The sequence below is a fragment of the Podarcis bocagei genome, assembly GCF_964188305.1.
Source record: "Podarcis bocagei genome assembly, chromosome: 15".
Classification (NCBI taxonomy): Eukaryota; Metazoa; Chordata; class Lepidosauria; order Squamata; family Lacertidae; genus Podarcis; species Podarcis bocagei.
Window position 1 is genome coordinate 34,657,154 of NC_138141.1, and position 26,377 is coordinate 34,683,530.

A 26,377-nucleotide genomic window follows, 5' to 3' on the forward strand; every position below is an offset into this window, starting at 1 on the left:
TGTCCAACTTTGGCTTATGTGAACAGTTAATTTCCAAAGGAACAACCACTCAGTATTTCAACCAAAGCAAAATTAAAAAGCAAAATTAAAAGCAAAACTCCTTAGAAGTCTGTTTCCAAGAATACGAGTCACCTTTTGATGAAGTCTCAAGCAGTTGTTGTCCATCGGCTACCAGCATCATCATGCTTAATGCTCTCTGAAAATGTGCTCTCATTTTTTATACTGCATAACAGCCAACTTGACACCAAGCTATTGGAAAAATTTATATTTTGGAAGAACTCACTACAGAAGGTGACAGAATTCCAAAATCAAGTTACATGAAAATATACATCGCAATTTGTCTTTATACATTAAGTGAGGAAAACCTGCAAGAGATCAAAAGGCAAAGAAATATAAAGGGGGGGGGGAGAGGAAGAAGAGGGAAAGGGAAATAGCATTTGATAGCAAAACCAGAACTCACTTGAAAGCCTACAGCTCTGCATGCTTTTATTTATCCAACTTCAAACCAGGCAAGAAATCAAAAGAAAGCAGTTCATCCTATATTGGGCTAACATACTTAGCTGACCACTTCCAAAACAAATGCTCTCAACCCTTTTGGGAAAGATAACAGGCTCAAGGGTACTCCACAGCTGTAAAATCTTATTGCTACATCCAAGTCAAGAGATGAGCACAGCTGGGTCATAATGCAAGGGAAGGAACTGCACCTCCTGATGACAGTGCTCAAGTCATCATTAGAATCAAGTAATAGATCTGTGTTGTATTTATGTAATCTGAAAAAAGGTAAGGGGGAAGGGACAGCATTACAAAGGTATTAAACTTTATTAAAGTGAGAGATTTTAATGAATCTTCAATGGCTGAAAAGAAAAAGTTAAAACAGAATTTTTAAATCCTAATTTGTTTTAGACTGACATGCTTCACGAGAAATTTTAAAGACTCATAGGGAAAACCAGGGAGGGGGGGGGGGGAGAAGAGAAAAATGGAAAACCTGCTAAAAATCTTTAGAATTTACACGATTCTTATTCTAACTACAAGACAGCATTATTTGGTACAATGTGTATTTGTGGATGTACATGAACAGTATATATTATCCGGATCATGTTGTGCTATGTACACATCTTTACAATTCTTCCTGAAGGTTAAAGCAGTTCCATTAGTTTTCAAAATTCGCAAATCCTTGTTGGCACTTGTTAGGCTCTTTGTCAGCATTAATAACTGGCATGTTTTATTGCAGCCCAGTTCCAGCCAGTGTCTGCCAACTTGGTATAAACAGAAGTCCAGCATTAGGTGGATAGAGTGCAGGAAAAACAGTGCCATGTTCCTCAATTGGAGACCTACAAAGGCAAGAACAAAGAACCATCAGCCAAACTAGATCTAGTCTTCATGGCATCATCAAATGACAGGCTGCAGCAGACCGAAAAAGAAAGTTCTCTGTAGCGAATGCTTCCAAGATAGGCTGATATGAGAATTCTCAGTACCAGCATCTGAACTGCTGTTCAGAGCCCCAGTTAGGTTTGCTCTAGTGTTGCTTTCCGGAGGCCAGTCCTACAGGGAGCACACAACTAGAATACTAACACACTGAGCATCTTCTGTACTTAAGTATTTTACAGAGATTCAAATGAACTTTAACTGCCATTTCCTAAACTAAAAACTATGGTTTGATCTTCTGCAAGCCCCATTTAAAAAGCAAACATGTTGAGGGACACATCAAGTTGGCAGCATTGCCCTAGTGAAATACATCAGAATGTTCAAGTTACAAAAGACCTACACACATCACTGAAAAACCTGTGTTTTCAGCAAAGTTGTATTCAGCCACACATGTTTTTAGCCATTTCTGACAGGAACAGCTCACTCAAAAAGATAGCTCCATCTACCAAGTGAGTGTGTAGGAGAGTCTGTTCTTTACATCAGTGTCCTGTAGGTCCTACTTCCCATTATTCTCATTAAATAATTCTGTGAAACTTACAAATTTGTATACTTTGAGCAGGTTGTTGCCCAATTAAAGGCATCTTACTTATTTACAGCAAGAGCAATGGGAGATGAAGTATCAGGGCTTCAGGGCTCACTTGCTGAGACCAAGAACACTATAACCTTAGTTGTCAAACCAACTCAGCTACAATACTAGTAGGGTTTCTTTTTCCCTCAGCAGCTACCAAAATTAAGCATCCCAAAAACATCAATAGTAAGTGGGAGTAGCAGTACAATATACGGTGCCAAAATGGTAGTTTGGCAACTCAAACCGTCAGTGGCAATAACATGCCAGCTGCAGAGAGGAAATCTGCCTGCAGTAAAACATTCACTGCAGGCAAAAGTCACAAGCATTTATATGGCACATGCAGTAGTCCTCTACAATGTGCAATGGGTGGGATTGCTTTTTTGTACAGGCCACACAACTCAGCTAAGATATCCCTGCATCTGGAAGGCTTACTGCCCAATAAGTTTCTCACTGATTGCATAACTGAGAAGCAACCCCCAAACCCAAAATTAGAGATACGAGTGTCCCGTTAAGGCTGTACCCACATGACCACCCCATACCCAATGGAGTGTTTGAGGGAATCTTGAAAGGGGACTAACTCAGCATTTAATAAAGCCAAGTGCAAAGTTCAACCACTGGGGTGAGGGGCATATCTGCCAACACAGACAAGCAGAAGCCTAGTTACCAAAAACAACTAGTTCTCATATACATACATCAAAAGCTGCATGTTTAGTTTTCAGCTGGCAACACCAAGATTCTTTGGAAATCATCAGTTGCAGGATTACCATCAGCAGTAACCACAAGTGCTACAGAGACACATACAAGCAACAGAGACTAATGTTTTACCAACTCTGGCACAAATTATTAAGCAAAACATGTTCCATTCATGCAGGATGGCTTAGCTTTGGAGTGTACTACTGGAGTTATATTAGGCAAATAGGCTTCTGCTGAAAAGCTGACATTTTCCAGACATGACTACTACTTTTTTTGCTGGGGGCAGGGATGGGATAAGAGTTATAACTTTACTTATAACCAGGTGTTGCATGGAGATATCAGTAGTGTCCAGTCCTGCTTAGTGTTCCCCACCTGTTCACCTAGCCCCCGACACCAGTACTTTGAGGAAACAAAAAGCTAGAAAGCTGCAATATTATCGGGTTTTGTAAGTATCTCCAAGTACCTGGGCTAGTCTTTGACATTTATGTGTCTTTTAAAGAACTTCTGAAACAGGTACAGGCCCCAGGTTTGGGACCCAATACCTAAGCCATAGCGTCGTCTGTTCTGCTCCTTGTACACTCAGCCAGAGCTTGTGGAGCTGCATTTTTTTTTAATTCCACTCTTCCCTCCAAGGAAGGGAAGTGTGACAATACATGGCCCTCTCCCACACCACCCCTTATTTCCACAGCACAGGAAGCAGGTTACCCCATTAGCTTCTGCTGCTGAGCAGGGATTTAGACTGGGTTCGCACAGCGAACTATACCACTTGGGCTCTTGCTTGGATTTTTCAGGGACTGGGGCTATGGACAGTGTTCTATCACGTGTACCAAAACTCCAGTGCTGTATGCAATGTTTAAAACATGTTTGTTTAGCCAAGGCTATCCCGACGTGTAGAAGTTACATGTGTTTTATTTTCAGCCACAACTGGTTTTTATCACCTTTTGATTATTTTTCATACCTGTTTTTAATTGTTGTAAACTACTTAGAGGGTTCTCCCTCCATCAGTCAGTATATAAATTTTGTTTAAAGAAGAAATGGTGCTCTAATTTCAGTTTTAGGAGCCTTTTGTGACTGGAGTGGGAGAACTGTGGTGTGTGTGTGTGTAAAATACGAAAATACTACAATATATAAATATAATAAAATAATCTGACCTGAACATTAAAGAACTATCTCCTAGCAATAAAGGAAAACAAAATCTTATCTGCTGAATAAATGCAGAAGAGAGAGAGAGAGGAAATACACACTTGCAGAACGTGAATACTTACCTCACTGCCTTGAGCATTCAACATGTAACAAACACTTTCTGGATTTTCCAATGCAAAATGGAATTTTCCATAATAATTTTTTTAAAACCCTACTTACCCTGAAAAAAAGTGAAGCTACTAGCTGCTGAATTAAGTGTCACTCAAAAGCAGTCTCTTGGCTTTTTCTTACACAGCGGGCAACTTTCCTTTTGAATTCTCCATTTCTATCTTCCCTCCATTCTTTCTGTAAATTAAAATCCAAATTTAAAATGATTCTTCAAGCCACCACAAGTAACTTCATTATTTTTTCAGCTCCTCTAAAATCCATGAAGAGTGCTATAAAGTACTTGGCAATAAAAGTAACCAACATTTGTAATTTAAATACGAAACTTCTGTCATTAAAATAAGAGTTTTAATTGGTAGCTTGATGGGTGGTGTCATAGCAAGTGCTATCTGGGATTCAGTTTTGTTTTTTAAAAGGAGAACTTTTCCATTGATCTTTGATTGACAGTATGCAAGCCATCCATTCTGAAGCCTGAATCAGGGTTATATGTATTCTAAGCTAGAAGAATCAACATTCTGTGCCAAATCCTGCATCTTGAGTAAGTTAATCAGATCTGCGTAATCAATCATCCTGCTCTTTCCACTTACCAAGACATACCAGGATCAAAGCAGAATATTGAAACCACAGTTCCTGAAACACTTCCTTCTATTTCAAGAATTCACAAGGTCACATGCTACATTTTCAAGTCCAATTTGGCAGTACCAGGAAAAACTCCAAACTCATGGACAAGATATAAATAAAATTTATTATTATTATTATTAATTAGATACCATATTCCATGCTTGTATAAGTTCAGTCAGAGGTTTAAAGGTATGCTGCTCTTTCTGAGACAAAGAACCTAAACAGAAGTGATACTCCACTATATGCAGTGGTGTATCAATCAAGTAGGAACTCTTCTCAACCTGAGCACACAAGATGAGCAGGAAAGGGCAGGTACATATAAATAACCAACTGGACAACTATCATGTAATACAGTGGTACCTCCAGTTACGAACGGGATCCGTTCCTGAGGCCCGGCCATATCCCGAAAATTTCGCAACCAGAGGACTGCTACTGCACACACACATGGCGCTGCAGAGTGCTTCTGCACATGCGCAAAGCGCGCAGTGTGTTTCTGCGCGAGCGGCAAACCCACTTCTGGGTTTGCCACGGCCGTAACCCAAAGATTCCGTAACCTGGAGGTTACGCAACACAAGGTACCACTGTATTTATTACATACATGCCTGTTATTGAGGGGAAGCTTGTTCACACAGTTAAGAAAAAAAGATTACAAATATGGCTGCTTATTTAAAAAAATCCAGAGATGCTGGTCACCTCTGAATATGGACAGCAAAATAGGGAGAGACTCCTATTACACTTGAAATTATACCATGACCACATTACATTTGTTCAACTCCAGTCCCTTTTATTACTAAAAAGTCATCTTAAGGGGATAAAGCTGCGTGCCGTGAAACCATTCCATGGTATTTCAACAGTAATGCTGGGAAGAGATTTATTTACAAGCTGCAAGTCATACCGCTGCATCAACGTTAGCAGGAGAGTCACCGTTGGGATCTGCCAGCATAGAAATTACACTAATCATTATGGTTTCCACAGTATGGATGGGAAGCCAGCGTTCTTCAGGTTTCTCATAGCCATATTTGTCTTCACCAGGTTCATGAAGGATGGAAATACAGACATCACCATTTTTATCAACTACCAAGAAGAAGAAAAATAGAATTTCAGAGCCATAACATTGTAGCAGAAATCCTGTCTTCAGATAACAGTGAAAAGCAAAGTAGTGAGGCTGCTGGAGAGTTTTTTTGTCTCTGCTATGGCCATCAATTCCACCCAAGGATAACATTAATAGGAATATTTGTCAGAAACATGGAGTGCATGGAGTACAAGTGTTAATATAGTGAGCAAGATTCAGTCGACTGACAATAGGATTCACAACTAGTTAATATATAGAATTTGCTGCCCAAAGATGTGGTGATGCATGTTAGATAGGGGAGGATAAACCTATCAATGGTTATCAATGATGTTCATGCCCTGTTTGTGAAAGCATCTGCCTGGCTCTTGGGAAGGCAAGTTGAAACAGATGGACCTTTGGTCCAATCCAGTAGGGCTCTGGTTACATTCACAATATATGGATCCACCAGCTACCCTGGGAATTGCAATTCACCACTGCTAATTATCTTTATTTTCAAAATATACCAGTTGAAGTATGCCGTTAGTTGACTATAGCAACTGCTGTGTAATCCAGTACACAATTATTTCCATTTTAAAAATGGAGAACAGAGGCTAATACCAAAACAGGTCCAAGTGAAGGAGACCCTATTCACTGTTTCACAGTGTGCAGATGTACATCTTACAGTGGAGAGGAAAACAGCTTTCTCCATTGTGGCATCTATCTTGTGGGATGATCTCAAAGTTTCCACTGAAAATTGAAAATGGACTCAAGGCATTTCTCTGACCATAAATACTGGCTCCTGGCTTCTGTGGCTGACATTTTAACCTGGTTTGATTTAGTTGTTTTGTTTGTGGATCACTTTGGAATTTCTTTTCAAAATGAAAGGCATAAAATATGAATTATTTTAATAAATGATAGCTAAATAATCCAAGGAAACGAAGTTATCCAGAGTCAGATGAGGCTTAAAATTCCAGTTTCCACATTTCAAATTTAAAATACTACCTAATTTTCTATATTAGACTGTATGCAAGCAGTGTACTGAGAGCCTAATCACCCAACTGTCACATGGATGATACCTAACCAATATTTTAATAATTTTAGTGCTGCATTTATATCCCACATTTCCTCCAAGGAGCTAAAGGTGTTATGCATGTATTTCACAACAATCTTGAGCGGTAGTTTATGTTGTATATCACCCGTGGCCAATATATCATACCTACAGTTAAAGGAAAGACACAGAACCCAGCCAAAGTATTTTTTTCCTGAACCCAAATATTTACATTCCTTCCTAATAATTTCCCATTATCCAAAATTGGGGCTCTCAACTTCGTTCATATTCATTCCAGATGCAAGACAGAACACCACACTTTACACATGACATCAGCGTCTTACCATTTGGATGCCATATTTCTGTGATAAACTTCATTTTTGGCGGCCTGAGTGGATAGTCCTTTGGGAAAGTAAGGTGAGCTTTGAAGACGCCGCCTTCACTGAAAAAAGAAAAGAAAAGGAGAATTTTCAGTCACTGCATTTAGAAGTTTCAAGTGATTTACCGTAAGTTCACCACTGCTTTGAATTTAAGCAGTCATCAGATCCTTGTACAACACTTTGGAGCATTACTAGGAATGGTTATTTATTAAATGGCAGAGCGAGACGTGTATTTCCCCAAGTAATGCCTATTCTGGGGCTTCAGCATCAATTTCCCAGAATACATCTCAGGATTATTATTTATTCCAGGGGTTCTCAAACTTTCTACACCCAAAATTCACTTGAGACAACTGAAAAATTATGAGGCTCACCAGTCAGAAAATGGTGGTGGTGCATCAGAGCCTGTCATAAAATGGTTGCAGATGAAGGCAGAATTTGGCACTATCAGTTGGCAATTACCAATATCTAATCAAACTCTGGAAATTTCTCATTTCTTTGCCACAGTGTTTTCCTTGGGGCAAGGAGTCCTAAAGCTCACCCTTTCCTCAAGCCAAGAATGGGCATTTGCTCTGGAGGTATTGTGACTCACTCTCCTCATTTTAGGGAGAATCTGCTGAACCACAGTATTATGTGAAGACTCTCTTTCATCTTTTCCCCAACCTCTATGCACTTGCCACTCAAAAGTAATTTTTGTATAATTTTATTTATTTTCAAGAATAATATCTAGGTACAGAATAATAAAAATGTCTTCAGCGGTACAGATATTTGCCATTGTTGAGAAGAAGAAGAAGAAGAAGAGTTTGGATTTGATATCCCGCCTTTCACTCCCTTTAAGGAGTCTCAAAGCGGCTAACATTCTCCTTTCCCTTCCTCCCCCACAACAAACACTCTGTGAGGTGAGTGGGGCTGAGAGACTTCAAAGAAGTGTGACTGGCCCAAGGTCACCCAGCAGCTGCATGTGGAGGAGCAGAGACTCGAACCTGGTTTCCCAGATTACGAGACTACTGCTCTTAACCACTACACCACACTGGCTCTCGGTGTAGTGTAGAGACAGTAAAGGTTATTGCAAAAGTTGATGATTGCAATACGACAAGTAACATAGAACAAATAATTATTCCGCCCAGATAAAAATTCTTTTTTTGTTGGCAATCTACACACCATGCATCCTCTAGAATAAAACTTCAGCAGAACCTCAAAAGTATTTTTTTACCCATGTCCTGTAACTACTTCTTCCAGTCTATCACATTCAACCTGTACTTTACTCTACCTCCTGCCCCCCAAAAAACCCTACTTCGGGTTTCTTACATCTGTCCTCCATGGTCATTTCACATTCACTATTTCCTTCTACAACAACTTTCTTTTCTATTCCCAGTTTTTTTTTTTTATTTATTTATTTATTTATTTATTTATTTATTTATTTATTTATTTATTTATTTATTATTAGCAAAAAAATACCCCTTTATCTCACTTTCTAATTTCTTTGAGCACCTCACATGGCCCTTTCCCCTCAGAATAGGGATACCTTCCTACACCCAAAAGTAGTCCAGCCACTTTTACTCAGCATCCAAGGAATCACTGATGCCAGCACTGGTCGAACCAAAAGGCTGTGACATGGCTATGGAGCAAGGTAGGCAAGCAAGGAGGCACTGTGCAGTCTGTGGCCCACCTGAAAGTAGCTCAAGGCCAATGTTGGGGCCCAACCCACTATTTGAGGAAAAACTTATTTAATCAATTCCTTAAACTTCTTTCTACTTCTCTTTAGTGAATGGCTCAATGGGTCAAGTCTACAATTTCAAGAGGAAGTACTAGAGAACCATAATGCATTTAGCCTAGGGTTTGCTAGTTTAAAAATCAGACTTAAGTTTCATGTGTGGCAAAGCCAATTGAAGTAAGTCTCACTGATTTTTAAATGGGATTCGTTTACAAGTACACATGCTTAAGCTTAGGCCTTAAGTTTATCTGCCTACAATTCATTTTGCTCAGTGTTACATGCAAACAGTATAACTTAAAGAAAGTGACACTCCAATCTACATGTACAAAGAGTAAAGTCTTTCATATGAACATTGTATGGGTTTTACAGATTGCTATGTATTGCCTTTTCTGCTTTCCCCCTTCACTGTACTGACAAGGTGGTACTCAAACCACTAGTCCAACTAATGTGTTGGTAATCACAAGTAGATCATGGTCTGGGTGGTACTGTGTCATGTTAGCTTTAAAGAAACACTGACAGAGGAAAAGTAAACACAGTTCACCAATGCACCAATAGAAGTAAGACCTATCTTTACTTGCCGTACATGAACTAGCTACATATAATAGATTACAGAAATTATATGCTAACACTGCTATATGGTAGGTCTATAATGAGCTCTTAAATCTACCTGAATGTAACAATATTTTCTTTATATGAGCCCTATCAACTGAAAAGGCAAATTTTTAAAATGATTATTCATAACCCTCAGCTATTTGTTCTACTTTGCTCTTTTGTTGTTAGGGGTATGTTGGCATTAACAAAGCACAACAACAATAATAAAAAGGTTGGGATGGGGTAGAAAGAAGGGAGAAGCATGTCTACAGTACAACTCTATCCCCTGCCTCCCACCTTTCCCAATCTTTGGAATTGTAGTTTAGCTAAAGCACAATAAATTCTGATAGATATCCCTAAGGTAGAAGAGGAAAAGCAGAAAGAGAAGGGGACATGTATATTTAGTTACACTGGAACCCATATTGTAGGTATGGATTTGAACACCCACTAGAACAGAAGACATCTGAACACCTTAAGACCATAAGCAGATTGAAACTTTCACTAAAGGGAAATAAAAAGAAGCTTTCAGGTTTCTGCGGGTACAGGACTGGCAAACATTTGTTCCAAAGTAAGTGTTGCAGATCCACATACACGTTTCACCATCATATCTATTTAATGAATAAGCCAGCTTGTTGGCTCTGTGCCTAAAATGGCGTTTTGTATGAGGCAGGTGTTAACACTAGGACAGATGCCTGAACCTGAACATATTAAATAGGAATAGTGGTAAGACATGCAGTTTCACATAATCAATGCCATTTGCAGCTAGCACCTGTTCAAGAAAGTAGCCTTGTTTTTCTGGCTCTCTTTTACATCAGGAGCACAACTAGAGAAATATTTTAATTTCCTAGGCAACAGTATTACACTTCTTTCTAGGTGCCCATGCTACCAGACACCAGATATTTTTCCTGGCCTTGCCATTTGTATACCCAGCATTTATTCCAATTAATATGCCAACAAGCAGAAAGAGATTCATCTGCCACCTTCTATTTCCCAAATGGTCATAAGCACATAATTCCTCATAATTTTTCCTTGAGAAGTTACATTTAAAGCTTTAAGGCCCTGTTTTTGAAGCCAAAGACAGAACAAAGACCACCCTAAGCAAACCAAATTATTCAGATCAGAGCATACAATATGGTCCCCAAGTTCCTCAGGAGGGGGTGTATTTTGCTGGTTGCACCACCACCTACTCTGCATGGAAAAATGTGTATTTATGATGTTCCACGTTCCTTCCATGAACTCAAGTGAATGGCAAGGGTAGTCAGTGTGATGCCCACCAAGCAGTCTCCCATCAAGCACTGGCCAGACCCAATACCTGTTTAGCTTTAGAAAAGTTGCTGCATCATATGCCTTAAGGTCCTAGGGATGTCTCCCAGCAATTTACACATAGAGTTGAGTGTAAATGATGCAAGCCTCAGTGTTTCCTGCCTCCAAACAGCAGGAGGAGCACAACCCACTTGCCCTATCAAACAACTCTTGACTCCAGTGTAGCACAAGTAGATACTCTCAAATAATGAGCAGAGATCATCATCTTGCAATGGAAGTCCCCAAGCCTCATACATCATGGTGCATGTCATTCTTACTTGCAAACTGACAGTGCAATCCTAGGCATGTTTACTCAGAAGTAAATCCCACTGTGCTCAACACAGCTTATTTCGTAATAAGTGTGTTTAAAGATTGCCACCTCAATCTGCCTTATGATGCCTTGGGTACCTCCACCTGAGGAATATGGTAATGGCAATTGTCTTCTATACAAGACCCAAAATTAGAATAATATTATGTTAGCCAGCTGCCATGCTATTGTTGTTGTCAAGACCTTTTCTCTGGTCCTGAGCTTTGCTTATTGGTGCTAGCTGGATACTCAAGTGTTTCGTTTTGGGAAAATGTCTGTTTTATATGTGTACACTTTAGTTCAAGTGATAAAAGAAGATAATTTATTTAGGTCTCAAACTTCATGAACCAAAAAAAGAGAGAAAAGCTTGCCCTGTTCAAAACATTTATCCTTCACTCCCTCCAAAGTCTTAAGGGGAAGCTTGTATCTAGGTCTTGCTATAGTTTTGCTTTTAGTCAGTTATTCATAGTGCAAGTCTGTCCTTGTGCCCTGCAGGGAGACAGAATATTATCTACATGGAGACTGAAACAAGTAGCTAGTTTTACTTCTTACAAACACAATATTACAAGTTATCCCCATTAGATTTAGGATAGAATTACTGTAACCCAGGATAATTCAGACTTCAAATGCATACATTTTATACCACTATTTAATTCCCCGCTCCATATCAAATCAGTGTTGAGAGGGCAGAAGAAGCTAGTTATCAAAATATTAGATGCTTAAGCAAGCAGGTATTTTAGTTAAACAGCTAGGGATACTTACTACAGTGTATCTGGTGGACCAATAATAAGAACTTCCCATCGATATAGATCATTGTCATCTATTAAACCTGCTGAAAATCCTTCCACTGGGTTTTTGTTGAGCTCTGTTCAAAAAAGAAAAAATATATATACTGTTATAGAAGAGGTAACATTTACATATGTCTTGTGCTTCATTTGTAACAAGCAAACAAATAACTCTCAGAGCTTATCCAAGTGCTCTTTAAGTTAGAACTCAATTGTTCTATGCCACATTCTCAGAGTCCCTAGTTTGCTCATTATCTCGTAAACACAAAGCTCATATTCAATGATATACCAAATGCCCAACACATAAAGCCATTTCAGAGAAACCAAGTTGCTCATTCCTAGCCATATGGTCCTACTCCCCTGTGAGCCTCCAAACTGACTTGTGGCTAGATTCTTCTTCCCTGAAATAATGGCTATCTAATTACGTATGCTACAACCAACTATAAATTCCAACAAAACATAGTTTAAAGTATTTTACCTTGTTGTTTAGCCAATAAGCCTGCTATGATCACCTGAACAAGCTAGTTGCCCCATGATACATAAAGGCTATGGGCAAGGGAAAAATTACCCCTTCTGCTTATTCTGGGCCTTCACATCTCTAGTTCCTTCCCTTGGGCAAAAAAATGATGTCTTTTATAATGCAGAATACTCATACCAAACCTGACCATCAACTTCAGTTTGTCATTATTTACTTAGGCTGTAAGTTGGTCTAAAAATGTGTTTACACACTAAAAAAAATTATTGCTTTATTAAAATACAAATAAATCAAGGTTATAGGCTATCCATTAAATCATTTGTGTGAAGAATAAATCCAGATCCCAGTTGCTTTCCAGGTGCTGACTGAGAGCAGCCTAAATTGCTTGTGACCTGCATAAGAGCACTAGTTACCACGTGAACCCGCCAGGCAACTAAGGTCAGCTTCAAAGGCCCTTCTCCATATGTCCCCAGCTAGTGAGAGCAAGCCTTTTTTGTGGTAGTGCCTAAACTGTCAAATTAATTCCTCAATATTTAACCAAGTACCTGCCAAGGTAACAAGAGGGTCAAAGTGGATCCTATTCCCTTGCATTTAGCATCCCTTCATTTTATCATGTACTTGTTGTTTTATTATGGTAGTTTGCTGCTTTTATTAACAGCTTGCCACTTCGTTTTATGATTTTTAATGCTGTTTTTATGGGTTTTTAATTCATTTCTCTGTCAACCTCCTTGAGGACTTTTGAAAGTCAAAAGGTGGACATGTATTTCTTAAATAAGAAGCTATTAAACTCTATGTGAGGCCTAGACAACCAGTTACCATTCACCCACAAGTAATGGGTATAGAACAAAGTTTTCCAAACTTTTCATGTTGGTGACACACTTTTTAGTCACACTTTTTATTTGCATCACTTCACAACACAGTAATTCAGCTTTACTAGCAAACCAGAGGTTAAACTAACCCCTTTCCAGCCCCAGGAGGAGCATGGGGAGCGTTCGCACAACACACCTATACACTGCAGCCGACACACTAATGTGACACACAGCTTGAAAAGCTCTGGTATAGAATTTACTTTATTTTACACAGCTTCTTTGAAGTGCAAGCAATTTTACGAAGCCTGTTCAACTGAAGTGCATACCCTAGATCAGGGGTTCCCAAACGTCATTCAGGTAGTCTGAGGCATAGCTGTGGATTTGTGGTTGTTACCAAGAAATCACCAATGAATTGAAGTCAGCAATAATTATTTCCCATAACTGGTACCTGCAGTATTTTCAAACATTTACAGAAATGTTCTTAAGGTTTTGTTAGTGTAAGCATAGTCTTCTGATAAATTCAAACCTCGACTCTGTTGCAATCTAACTTCCCAATCTTACATTCCAAATACTTGGAAGAAAGTTTAACTTAAAGTATGGGCATGCTAAGAATCTAAATATGCTTGGACAGAAGCAAAAATAAAATAAAATAAAATAAAATAAAATAAAGACTACAGGGCAGAAGCAGCCATCTTCCAGATGTTGATGGGACTACAACTCCCATCATAGCCAATGGGAAGGGATAATCAAAATTTTAGTTCAACAATATCTGGTAGTCACCACATTGGCTGCTCTGTACTAGACGGTCACAAGCCCCAGATACTAGAAACAAACAGAAATGCACACATTACATTATCTAAAAGGTCAAATAAATATGACTGTGGATGTCATTAATATACCTAGAATATATCACTTGTGAGCCTTTAAACTACATCCTGTGTATCACATTGGAATCCTTAAGAGCCACCCTATAAGGTAAGTCAGTAGTTCTGCAGCATGGGAAGCTGGAAAAATGTGGCTTGATATACAGTAATCCAAACTGGGGACTTCCTAATTTGTCTTACATCCTGATCAACATTCTGTCTGTCCCTGATGATTTGCAGAAGGCACAGCAAGAGTTGAAGTATGTTGCAACACTCTTCCAAGCCTTACGTTTTCATACACTGATAAAATTCACTTGTCTCATTTCAATACACTTTTAAAGTGTTGCCCCCCTAGTAGAGAACACAAAATCTACCCATAGTAGGAACAGCTGATTGTTTTCTCGCAAATCTTTTAAACAGATTGTACAGGAAACTTGATTCAAGGTTTGAGGATGACATAATTTGACACAGTTGTGGTAAAGGGCAAAAGCAGAGTAGGCCGTGGACTTAACTGGATGCCACAACCGTGTTTCAGGTTGAAAAAAATTAGTAACTATCATGGGGTCACAGAGTCGAACACGACTAAGAAAACAACAAAAACTGATGCAATGGACATGGTCCAAACCACAGAGGAAGAACTATGTGCATCTTCACTAGGGTTAGCAAACAGAAGAAACAAGTTAGTTTGCATAATAAAGCATTTCCCTAGTTATGCTCTTTTTTGTTGTTGTTTTTCAACTGATGTTAAGAATGACCCACAGAGGGAGACAGCACTCTTGTATTTAGCAACAGCTTTAATCCCTTGGCTCCTTTGGTTTTTCTACAGTGAAGTTGCGGACTTTTGAAGTTACTCTATCTTTAATGCAGTGTTTTGAACCAAGCACAAAGTCTGTTGTACTGAAATGCCACTGTAAAGTAAATCTCAAGACCTTGCCTTCTGTGCTGTCCTCTTGTGACGAGGTTATGGCCTGAAATGGAAATCTGACTCATTCTACTCCAACAGTACTTTCATTTGGTACACCAAGATGGCAGTGCCAAGAATTAAAAAAACCAAGTAAACAGTTTTGACTGTGCCATGGATCAGCAATCCAGTTTTTAGCACAAGCTGGGATTTGCAATTACTTCCACAACCAAGTCCAGGGTTATAAGCCAGAAAGGAAACCGTGGCTGGGATATGGCTTTAGTGCAAAGCTGTTATGAGCAAGCAGCACTCCATCACTGGTTTACAGGGAGAGAGCCCTCTATACAAATCCAAGTGAATCAAATCGGTACAAGTCAACAAAAATGACTAAGCAGGAAGAGCCCTATGGCTAAAGGAGCAACTATGAATGGTATATCGACTTTTCAACTTCCATTGGTGGTTGCAGCCTGCCATTTCAAAGGAACCTGTCTGCCACAGCACTCTGAACACCAAGGAAACAAAGAAGTCAGGGCTTTCCTGAATAGCCTGTAAATGTGCAAGCTAATAGGATCATAGAATTGTAAGTCGCCTTGAGTCCATCAGGGAAAAAGGCAGGGTATAAATAAATTTAACAACAGAGTTTGAAGGGACCCATAGGGGCATCTAGTTCCACCCTCTTCAGTGAAGGACTTGCAACTAAATAATCCCTGACAGATGGCCATCCAAGCTCTGTTTAAAAACCTCCAATGAAGGAGTATCCACCACCTTAGATCAATTATCTCATCAACTGTTCAACTTTAGTATTTTGTTTCTGGTGCTGTGTCTAACTTAAATTGTCAATTCAACAGGGCCTGTCTATATATTTTATGCAGCACCTAGTTTTTAAGTGCTATAAATATAAGCTGAGAAAACCAATACCTACAACTATTGATTTCAGGTTGATTTATTATTATATAGAAAAGAATACCAATAAACCATAACATATAAAACAATAGAAAAGCACAGTGCTGATGAGAGATGGGGTGGAAACTGTTGCTAAGATCATTTGGTTGTTTCAGTCTGCTGACTTGCCTGTATTCTTTGTTTACATAGAAAATTTTGTCCTTATTGGACTTCAGCTTTGTTTGCTTTATGATGGAGCTGCTATTTTGTTATTTACTGAACTTGTTTTTATGGATTCTGTATTTTTTCTATATTATTTTATCCATATATTTCTATATTGTTGTTGTTGTCCCCTGCTCTGGAACTGAAAATATTCAATGAAGAGCAGGTTATAAATACTTAAATGATTAAAAATAATTTAAATTAAATTAAAACCAGCCAACAACTGAAATTGTGGCATTCAACTTCATAGTGGAGGCACCTAGGAAATATATAAATACAGTGGTACCTCAGGTTAAGAACTTAATTCGTTCCAGAGGTCCATTCTTAACCTGAAACTGTTCTTAACCTGAAGCACCACTTTAGCTAATGGGACCTCCCGTTGCCGCCATGCTGCCGGAGCACAATTTCTGTTCTCATCCTGAAGCAAAGTTCTTAACCCGAGGTACTATTTCTGGGTTAGCGGAGTCTGTAACCTGAGGTACCACTGTATGGTGAAAAAGGTGAAGGGCTCCATGAAAAATGATTTTGGCAATCCCACCCGCCATTGAACCCAGTGAGTTTTGACTATAAGTGATTTTGGCTTTAGACGCAATACCCCCATGTAAGTTGTTTGCCTAATGTACTTGCCTGTTAAGCCCTAATGGTTTGAAATTCAACACCAACACCCTGAACTAGATTTGGAAACAGTCCAGCTATCAGCAAGGCTCATTTAATGCTGGTGAGATACACTACAATATGTGGTCCTAGTTAGCAATCTAGTTGCTTTATTTTATACTACGGTAACTTCAGTTTCTGATCAATATTCAAAAGCAAGCCCCACATATAACACACTGCAACAATCCAAATGAGGGGTTACCAGAAACCATGCATGAACTATCCCTGCTTAGGAAAGGCTACAACTTCTGCACCAACCTAGGCTTGGAAAAGATGCACAACATCAGTAAGGCCTCCACTGGGGCTCCAATGGCAGCTAGGAGAACCTTAGAGCTGTGCACCTGACCTATCAGGCGACTCCAGCCCCATCCAAAACTGGTTAAACACCTTATCATTATAAACCAACAAAACTCCTACACAGCAGTACACAGCTTTGCTTCCTCATTCCTTGAATTTGTAACCAAAGCTTAGATCAGTATTCTAGTACTGCATTGTCCCATGTGAACTAAACTACTGCAACATGCAAAATCGTATGCTACCTACTGGTTTCTTTGGACGCTAACATTCTGCTTTAATCCAGACCCAGTGCTCAGTAACATGGTTGCAAGAGGGCTGTTCCCCTCTGGCCACTGTAGGCTTTGCAAGGCAATAAAGCAACAAGAATGCTGAGGAAAGGTCCTTTTTACATCACTATAATCCCAGCACCTCCACAACGTTCTTTATAAAGAGTTCCAAAACCCAGCAGCAGTTGATACCATCTGTCCGCTGAGGCCTCAACAACTCAAGGAACATCCTATTCAAGGAAGAGAAGATAAGCTTTAGTGAGAACTTCAGTGATTCCCAATTAGCTAATTGGGACCCCTGGTTTTTCAGGGGTCTGAAAGTATTGTGGACCCTTTTTCCCCCAAAAAGCCAACACACAGACCACCTACTTTTGCAAATTTTGATATCTCTATGGTAGTTTTGTTATGTGAATAGTCCCAATGATCCCCTGGGTGGGTTACACAGACCCCTGGTGTCTGTGGGCCACCAACTGGGAACCACTGATCTAGAACATTTTGTTACCTAATTCTACTATGCAAATAGTTTTAACATCATATCTATAGATCTGTTTCAAGACACTGGCAACTACAGACACAGGAATATTTGCTTTCTCACATTTCCACCAGATGTTTAAAATCTCCACTTTATTGCAATGTCAGTGCCTACCATCACCTCTTTTTCCAATACTTCCAAGGTGTCCAATGACATTGGAAGGCTGTCTTACCACTTTTACTATAGCTTGTAGCTATCGAAAAGGTGGCTCCCTTAAAAAATAAACAATTCCAGACTTCTGGAATACTGTCTTGAAAGTCCTGCTTCCATTTATCTTTATATTACTGCTATTTAACAAGATCTACAGGATTGCTAGTATCTGGTATATCTTAGCATATTATTTCAATTTATTTATTACGACTAAAGCCCCATATTATTTAAGCACTAAGTTATACAAGCAGTAACTCCATTTAATTAATCAATTGCTTCCCATAAAAGCATCCCAAAACATTTATCACAGTAAACATGTACTTTGGGTTTAATGATACACTAGATAAGCTGGAGATCACCAGCAAACCAGCTATGTTTGAGCTGAGGAAATTCAGTAGTGATGCTGAATACACAAACTAGTCATCAGTTATCAGATGAGGGCCACTGAAAAGTACAGGAATCAAGCTGCAAAAAAGCTGGATTGGGGTGCAGCTATTTGGATCTACATGAGCAACAATGTTAAACTGATCCAAATTTGACATACTAATGCTTACTTGCCAGGTAGGCTGATTTAGGAAGATGAAGAACTACAGCTTTGTAAGAGATTAGACAACTGTACACCTGTTTCAGAAAGGATTAGGTTTTCCATTAAGAACAAGTGGCCATACAAGTTATTCTTACCTGTAACACAAAAATGGGAAGGCAGAACCCATTGCATAATGCCAGTGTATGGTTACAGAACCAAAGTTTTAAAACTGTAGTATAGAGTGGAAGTAGCGTAAACATTTTCCTAAAGTTTCTGAAGAATGTGAAATTGCTTCAATTTATTTTATGGGAAGCAACAAATAAATGGAATTTAAATAAATAAGATCGTCCCTTCAACATTCTGCACCCCTTAGTGATACAGTACCTTTTGATGCCAGGTATACCATTTACAACATTAGAAATTTTGTCCATAAATCCATAACTAGCTGTGGCAAAGTCTTCAAACCAAATAGCAGGAATAAAAAACAGTCAGCATAAAACTGGACACAGCAGCTTTAGTTCAGGTTCCAACGAGGGAACATAGGATGATCAGCTGCTAACCAGCTATACAGAGTCAAGCCATTAGTTCACATAGCTCAGTACTTTCTACACCATGGGTCGGCAAACTAAGACCCGCAAGCCGGATCAGGACCAACTGCCTTCTGGATCCGGCCCACGGGCGGTCCAGGAATTGCCATGTGGATCGCCAGCGCGTGTGTTCTTTCCCTCTCCCTCACACGGTGGTGGCGGTGCCTCCTCCTCCCGGCTTCTCCCCGCCCCGCCTAGAAGAGGAAGGGGGCTGGGCTATGTTGTTGTTAGGCAGAGCCCAGCACCTTGATGAGAATGGAAATTGTCCCCAATCCTGGACATCAGAGTAATTATTTGATGACTGAAGTAAAAGCATTGAGTCACTCCACCTTCAAGTAAGTTATGGGGAGAGAATGTGTTCCTGTGTGTGCAGTTTGACCACACAAACTTTGCTCACACCCATATCTGGCATGCAGCCCTGAAGTGGGACTATGACCCTTGGGTCAAAAAAGACTAGTTACCTCTCATTTAAGGAACTGGATGAGCTTTTTTAGGGTTCCAATACTTGCAGCAAAACTGAAACAGGTTCATGGACCAAACAGAAGCCATTTTCCTGCTTTCAGTTGCACCATGTTGCATTGTGTCCTTTTAAGTACAAAATAGACATTAGAATCAATTTCTTGAGGAAGTTTGGCTACGTACATGGGTCATTCAAAATCCATTTATAGCCAGCATACTGGGAGACCACTCTAAATCACTGCTGTAGGTTGACACCTTGAACAACAGTAGTCCTTTCAGAATTATGCAGCGGCTTGTGTATTTTGCATGTGCACGCACAGACACCATACTGTAACATATGAAAGCATCCATTCATGCAATTTTTTGGGCTCAACTCTCTAGGGAGCAAGCAAAATGTTGTCATAAGTCCAAAACTGATCATACGCTAGTATACAAGTGATTAGGCTAGATGCAAGTTTTGGTGGGAGGAAGTAAGCTCATTAGATAGTAAGTGGTTCTACTGACAAGAGAACTCAAGAATTCCAAAGAGTAAATATCCTGACTGACTGGATTACGGTATGACCTCTTAAACTGAGAAGATAACCTAAATGAACATCAATCAATCAATCAGTTTCCAAAACAAAAGGGATTCACTGTGGAGGAATAGCTATTTAAATCAACAAGACCATCTACTCACTAAGCTTAGCTTCTCTTTCCTGTTTTGTCAGTACGGTCTAACCACCAATAGCAGCAGTTGTAAAACATCTCTGACGCCTCAGCTCAGGCTTGACAACACTCTGTGCTCTCACAAATTGCAGTTGTTTTATTTTACACTTGGCTCAGCACAGGCCTGCTTGTTTATCTTTCCCACAAGCCAAACTTAACAGTACGGGACACCCTTCTGCCAATCCAATACTTCTTCCACTTCTGTATCACTGCCCTCTATTTCAAAAACAGGTATGAATTGAGCATGTTGGCCTGTGTTCTCAAACTGTGAAAGTCTATGGAGACATGGTCACTAATGCAAATGGTGCAAACTTGTCACTGAGACTAACTAATGAAACATGTCTCTAGCTTGCATCAAGCATGACCGGTTTGCTGCTGCTTTCTAGTCAGGACATACATGAAGAGTGCGCAGAAACAGTGTCAAAAGCTGCTAAGGCAAACCTTTATTTCTTCATGACGTTTTTACTTCCTTAGAAAACCTTACAATACTTTATTTTGTCCAGTGCTCAGAGAACATGCAACTTTTCAGCAGGAATTATGACAAGAAAGGGGAACATAGAGAAATCAAGTCTATTTATTGTGTCAAGAACTTAAACAAAAAGAAAAGTTACACAGCACAATTGCTAGTATGAGTCTTTGGAATACCGGTAGCTTCTATTCTGCCATGGGAACTTGAATGTTTAATAAAATTACCATGTTGCCTAATAAAATTCAAAGGTGGCTTAGTGGAAACAAGCTTTGTATTAAAAAAAATACAAAGTTTGTTTCCACTAAGCCACCTTTGCTTGCCTGCCCCCCAAAATACAAAAAGTGGCCACATTTCTGAATCAGAAGCTGTATATTCTTCTAATGCTGATTAATCAAAAAGTTTGTCTTTTCAAATTGATGTAAAACAGTTCAGAATTGTAGCTAGTTTCATTCCCAGTATTTTGGATCCAGCTGCTTCTATATAAGGATTAGCTTTATGTATTGATGATGGATATTATTGCTGAAAATCATTTCCTGAAGCTTTTGAGATTTATTAGGCTGTGTCCAACTAAGTTCAACTCCAAGTAGATTCACTGAAATTAATGGAGCTATGTTAATAAAGTCCATTAAGTTCAATGGGTCTACTCCAAATATTAGATACAATTCAATGCAATTTGTATTTAATATAGGCAATTCATATCCTATGCAAAAAATATAAAAAACAAAAACCCTGAGATTTTAGGTTTTGCCCTAGATTAACTATATAGCTTTGCAGAATTCAGTTCTGGCAAAGAACAGTATGATAAGCGAAAGATGAAGGGACAACAAGGATCAGTGACCAGATGTCATAAAGCAGCGACCAATACTGTAAAAGTTTCCGATTCTGAATGTTGCAGCCTTTTGCATGCACTGCCTTTATAATGGGAAAAGTACATATCCAAAATAAAATCTGTTTGTTTGGGTTTTTCTGAAGCATGAAGGCTGAAAGTCTTACAAATCTAAGTTTGATGCCAGAGACTAGATCCGCCTCATGCAGTGTTCTGCGCATGCGGATTTATAAAAGCCAAATAGTCCCGACAGTAAGCTGCTCTCATCACTGAAGTGATTTACTGTGCTTTAAAGGTCTTAAAGCATCTGTTCAAAGCTTTAGCTGCATTTACAATTTCTACAGCCTAAGAATGGGAGGTCTGAAGGCACCAAGTGAGATGTTGCCTTGCCTAATTGTGATCACATCTGCAAATTCTTGTTTGTGTGCCATATTCAACTAGAATTAATGCTGAACAGTGCTACTCAAGAGCTTCACATAATGAACCACACAGGATTTCCATACATGAAACTACATTACTGGTGCAAAGACATGCTTGGAAGAGCAAACAGTTCTCTTGAACCAAGAGCCTCAAAAGCAAAATATTCTGATGCTTTAACTCTTCTCAGTGAAAAGACTGGTTTATCATTTGGATTACCAAAGCTTGAACATACTAAATTAACATTTTCCCTGTAGTCAAATCTGGGCTGGAAATACATGTATCCCAAGGAGAAAGAATCTTAGGCGACCACAAGAGAACATCTGGCTAATGGAAGAAAACTATTCTCCTACTGGCAGACAAACAGATAGATACCTACCTCCTGGACCATTCAAAAATCAAAAGAACCAAGGGAAAAGAACTGAGCTCAGTTGTATTTGAATAACCATCCATACAGCTGTGAAGAAGCTAACCTCACACTTCTGCTAAGATGGAGTTCAAAGTTACTGTAAAGAACAAATGTTTTAGGATGGATCAGAGGGTGGTTATGAATGAATGAAGTGGAAAGGACACTTCAAGGGGATGTCACTAAAGATGGGAAACCAATAAAGAAAGAACTAGTCAAATATTCAGTAGAGCCAAGAACACCACAATCTAAGAGACTGCTTCTTTTAATTGCATCATTAATTCTGTCATCTGACATAAAGGCAAGAGTCAGTTCTTTGCTCCTCATCCCTGTAGGGGGCAGGGTCCAGTCCCTCCCCCCACAACATAGTTTACAAAGCATTTAAAGATTGCCTCTCTTGTATAGTTTGCTGCATGTTATTTCATCCATTTTTAAAATGTCTGTAGCTGGTCTATTCTTGCAGTTCCAGGATAAGAAACCAAGAACTGCAAGTTGCATGAATATAAATCACACATTTATTCTATGCATTGCACTATTTTAAACATTTGATAGTTTACAATGTCACTGCTTCATAACTGTCAGAAAAAAGAAGCCTTTAACAGTTCACATACCTTGTTGCTTTAAGTAAAATAATCAGCTAGTCAAACAAGTCAACACTCTAGATTGTGACTAGAACTAGTAGGTCTCATACAAATATATCCATTCCACCAATATGTACTGGTCTGTAGACCAGGTGCAGCATGCAGCCTCTATCTCATCTCTCATTCCAACCCCCCACCCACCCTCCCAGCTGTGCTCTACCCACTTCTATTATGCCTGGTCTCTTTCCAAATGCCAGATCACTAAGTATGGAACAGCCACACTAGCAACTACACTCCATAGTGGGACCTTTCAGCTTATGCTGCAACTGTGCATTCTATGCTGCTCACTGAGGCATTCCTTCCACTTATCTCTCCACCAACACCACAATGAGTAGAGATCAGCAGATGGGCAGTGCAAGCTCAGAGTCCTTACCACACAGTACAGTAAGTGAGCCACCCAACCAGAACACAGCAGATAGAGAGGTCTTTGAAAAGATGTGGTAAGCCCTCTGAGCTCATAGGGCCCACCACCTGGTCTCTCTCATTCTTTCTGTGAGACACACACACACACTTCATATCATACAACACAGTTCATCATAGAATGTTACAGCCACATGTTCAGTAATAATTTCTCTTGGCCTCCCTAATCTCCATTAATACACTATTTGCATTGAATTCACACATTTCACTTTGTTGAAAAGGACTTCACTTAACAGAAGACTAATGAGACTTTCAAAAAACTACATCTGCAAATTTAGAAATGTCTTAAGAAACCTGATGATACTAGGCATAACGTTGCTTTAAGATACCACTTTTTTAAAAAAGGTATTCTATCTGACTACGCAGTAGAGTAATACAACTTAGAACAGTAGAGATACAGGTTCTATAAAGTGCACAAATATTTATAATAAAAAACCTTGTGCATCTTCTAGAATCTGCTGTTCTGTTCAGTTGATTTCCAAACTGTGCTGTCCAAGCTCTTTGTTTCACAGTTGCAAAGTACTTCACACGCCAGCTAGGAAGGGGCAGGAAAGCGAGTAGGAGAAATGGAAAGCATTCACCTGATGTACGGAAGCTGGCCCACTGTACGCGACAGCTCTCCACAGTAATTAATATATAATAATTCAAGACATTGTCTGCTAACAGTTCCATTTTAAAGTTACCCAAAATCTTCCTAATGTGAGAGTCAATGCCCTCCCCCTGCCCAAGTCCAACAGTTCAAGAAACTTCCATGGTGAAGTTTCAGCATGGACAAGCTTTTTCAACTGTAAACCTTACATAAGAAGATCCAGAATTTTCTCCTTCAAGGAAAATTGTCATGTGAAGTGCTATTAAAGCAAGGAACTTGCTTTTGAAACACACTGCTCTTTTTCCATTGCGGAAAAAAGTGCCACATGCAAAGGATATCCATTATATGACATATATTGATGCAGCTTTCTGGTTAGTGAACCTACAGATATCTTACTCATATAATCGTAGCAATAAGCTACTGGAGTAAGAAGTTACTTTTAATACTACATCACTACCAAGGCAACATCAGACTCAGTCACCCAAAAGGTGTTAATCAACTATGCATAGCTTCTGCATCCTTTTAAGCCACCTGGCTTTCTGTCCAAACTGTAGGAATTATACTGCTTAAGGCATTGCTACTTAATGGGGATCAATGGCACCCTCAAATGTATGCTTGAGTTTCTCAGCTCTTGTAATAGTTACCTTACAGAATCATAGAATCATAGAGTTGGAAGAGACCACAAGGGCCATCGAGTCCAACCCCCTGCCAAGCAGGAAACACCATCAGAGCACTCCTGACATATGGTTGTCAAGCCTCTGCTTAAAGACCTCCAAAGCAGGAGACTCCACCACACTCCTTGGCAGCAAATTCCACTGTCGAACAGCTCTTACTGTCAGGAAGTTCTTCCTAATGTTTAGGTGGAATCTTCTTTCTTGTAGTTTGGATCCATTGCTCCGTGTCCGCTTCTCTGGAGCAGCAGAAAACAACCTTTCTCCCTCCTCTATGTGACATCCTTTTATATATTTGAACATGGCTATCATATCACCCCTTAACCTCCTCTTCTCCAGGCTAAACATGCCCAGCTCCCTTAGCCGTTCCTCATAAGGCATCGTTTCCAGGCCTTTGACCATTTTGATTGCCCTCCTCTGGACACGTTCCAGTTTGTCAGTGTCCTTCTTGAATTGTGGTGCCCAGAACTGGACGCAGTACTCCAGGTGAGGTCTGACCAGAGCAGAATACAGTGGCACTATTACTTCCCTTGATCTAGATGCTATACTCCTATTGATGTAGCCCAGAATTGCATTGGCTTTTTTAGCTGCCGCGTCACACTGTTGGCTCGTGTCAAGTTTGTGGTCAACCAAGACTCCTAGATCCTTTTCACATGTACTGCTCTCAAGCCAGGTGTCGCCCATCTTGTATTTGTGCCTCTCATTTTTTTGCCCATTTTTTTTGCCCAAGTGCACATTCCAAGGGGAGAGAACACGATGTATCCCAAGTAGTTGTCTACAATAAATCTGAATCTTGTGGCACTCAATGACTAGCAGATTAATTGTGGCATAAGCTGCCACAAGGAACTTGTTAAGTCTTTCAGGTGTCACAAGATGCTTTCCCGCCCTGCAACAGACTAAAATGGCCAGCTCTCAAGAAGTTAAGTGCCTAATAACACAGCTGATGTATGTGTGACAGAAGTAGACAGTAATACAACTTGCTAACATTCTGTTTAAAGATTAGAACAGCTGAAAGTGGAACACAAGTGCCAGTGAACAGGAGGGGGGTGGAACATAAGCAGCACAAGGGAGTAACCCTCTTGGAGCAGTCAGACATAGGAAACACAGAGCTGGGAAGTCTGAATTTCCTGATCAGTCTTTTGCGAGGGGAGTTCTTTAATCAAGAGGAAGTTTTACTTTGCAGAGATTCTGACACAGAACATAATTCGAACAGAGCCCTGTGAGGTTTTTGGCAGGTTTTTTTGTTTTTTTTTAAAGCCTTGTCTGGAATATGTATCTACTTCTACCAGATCCTGTTGTAACTAAACACATACTGATATGGACACATATAATGTGTTATTATACTCACTTCAAATGAGTTCTGATCTACATACCCTGAGATCTATCTTGGAAATTTCAACTTTTGTCATATTCGCATTAACTTAGTATTATGAATAGCATTATATCATCAAGGGTCCACTACTTTTGGCTGGCCCTGGAAGCCAGATCAAACATTTGGGTCACCAGGACCTGACCATTAACTGGTCCCTGGCCTCACACTTTTGCACAAAGTATGGGACAATCCTTCATTTGAGTTTGGATCTGGACTTAAACAAGTGTTGCCCAAGTGTCCCAGGTGGCTCAGCAGCTTAGTGTCTAAAGAAGCCCACACCATCCTTTCCAGCTCTGGAAATGGGGGCGGGAAGGATGTTGTCTGTTTGGTTTAGCACTGCTAAGAAACAGCCTTCTGCCTAGCCTTGGTACTGAAAAGAGAGCAGGGATCACTGCACAACAGGTGGGATTATTTCCAAGGACTTCTCCAGATCAAAGGCTGGGAGGAA

The 26,377-nt window shown here is 39.7% G+C and overlaps 1 protein-coding gene across 3 annotated transcripts in view; it reads right to left on the reverse strand.

Annotated features, from left to right (window-relative positions):
* Positions 1-250: 250 nt before the first annotated feature.
* Positions 251-26,377, reverse strand: part of UBE2G1 (ubiquitin conjugating enzyme E2 G1) — a 31,650-nt gene continuing 5,523 nt past the window's right edge. For 2 of the 3 annotated variants that reach the window (XM_081173233.1, XM_081173234.1), the window contains exons 2-6: positions 11,768-11,870; positions 7,059-7,156; positions 5,511-5,689; positions 4,049-4,174; positions 251-1,331 (exon numbers count right to left, since the gene is read on the reverse strand). In XM_081173233.1, coding sequence (XP_081029359.1) covers positions 4,088-4,174; positions 5,511-5,689; positions 7,059-7,156; positions 11,768-11,870 — 467 coding nt within the window. In that variant the 3' untranslated portion in view covers positions 251-1,331; positions 4,049-4,087. Of the gene's footprint in view, positions 1,332-4,048; positions 4,175-5,510; positions 5,690-7,058; positions 7,157-11,767; positions 11,871-17,139; positions 17,177-26,377 lie in introns of those variants that run through there. The other variant, XM_081173235.1, reaches the window with a different exon arrangement.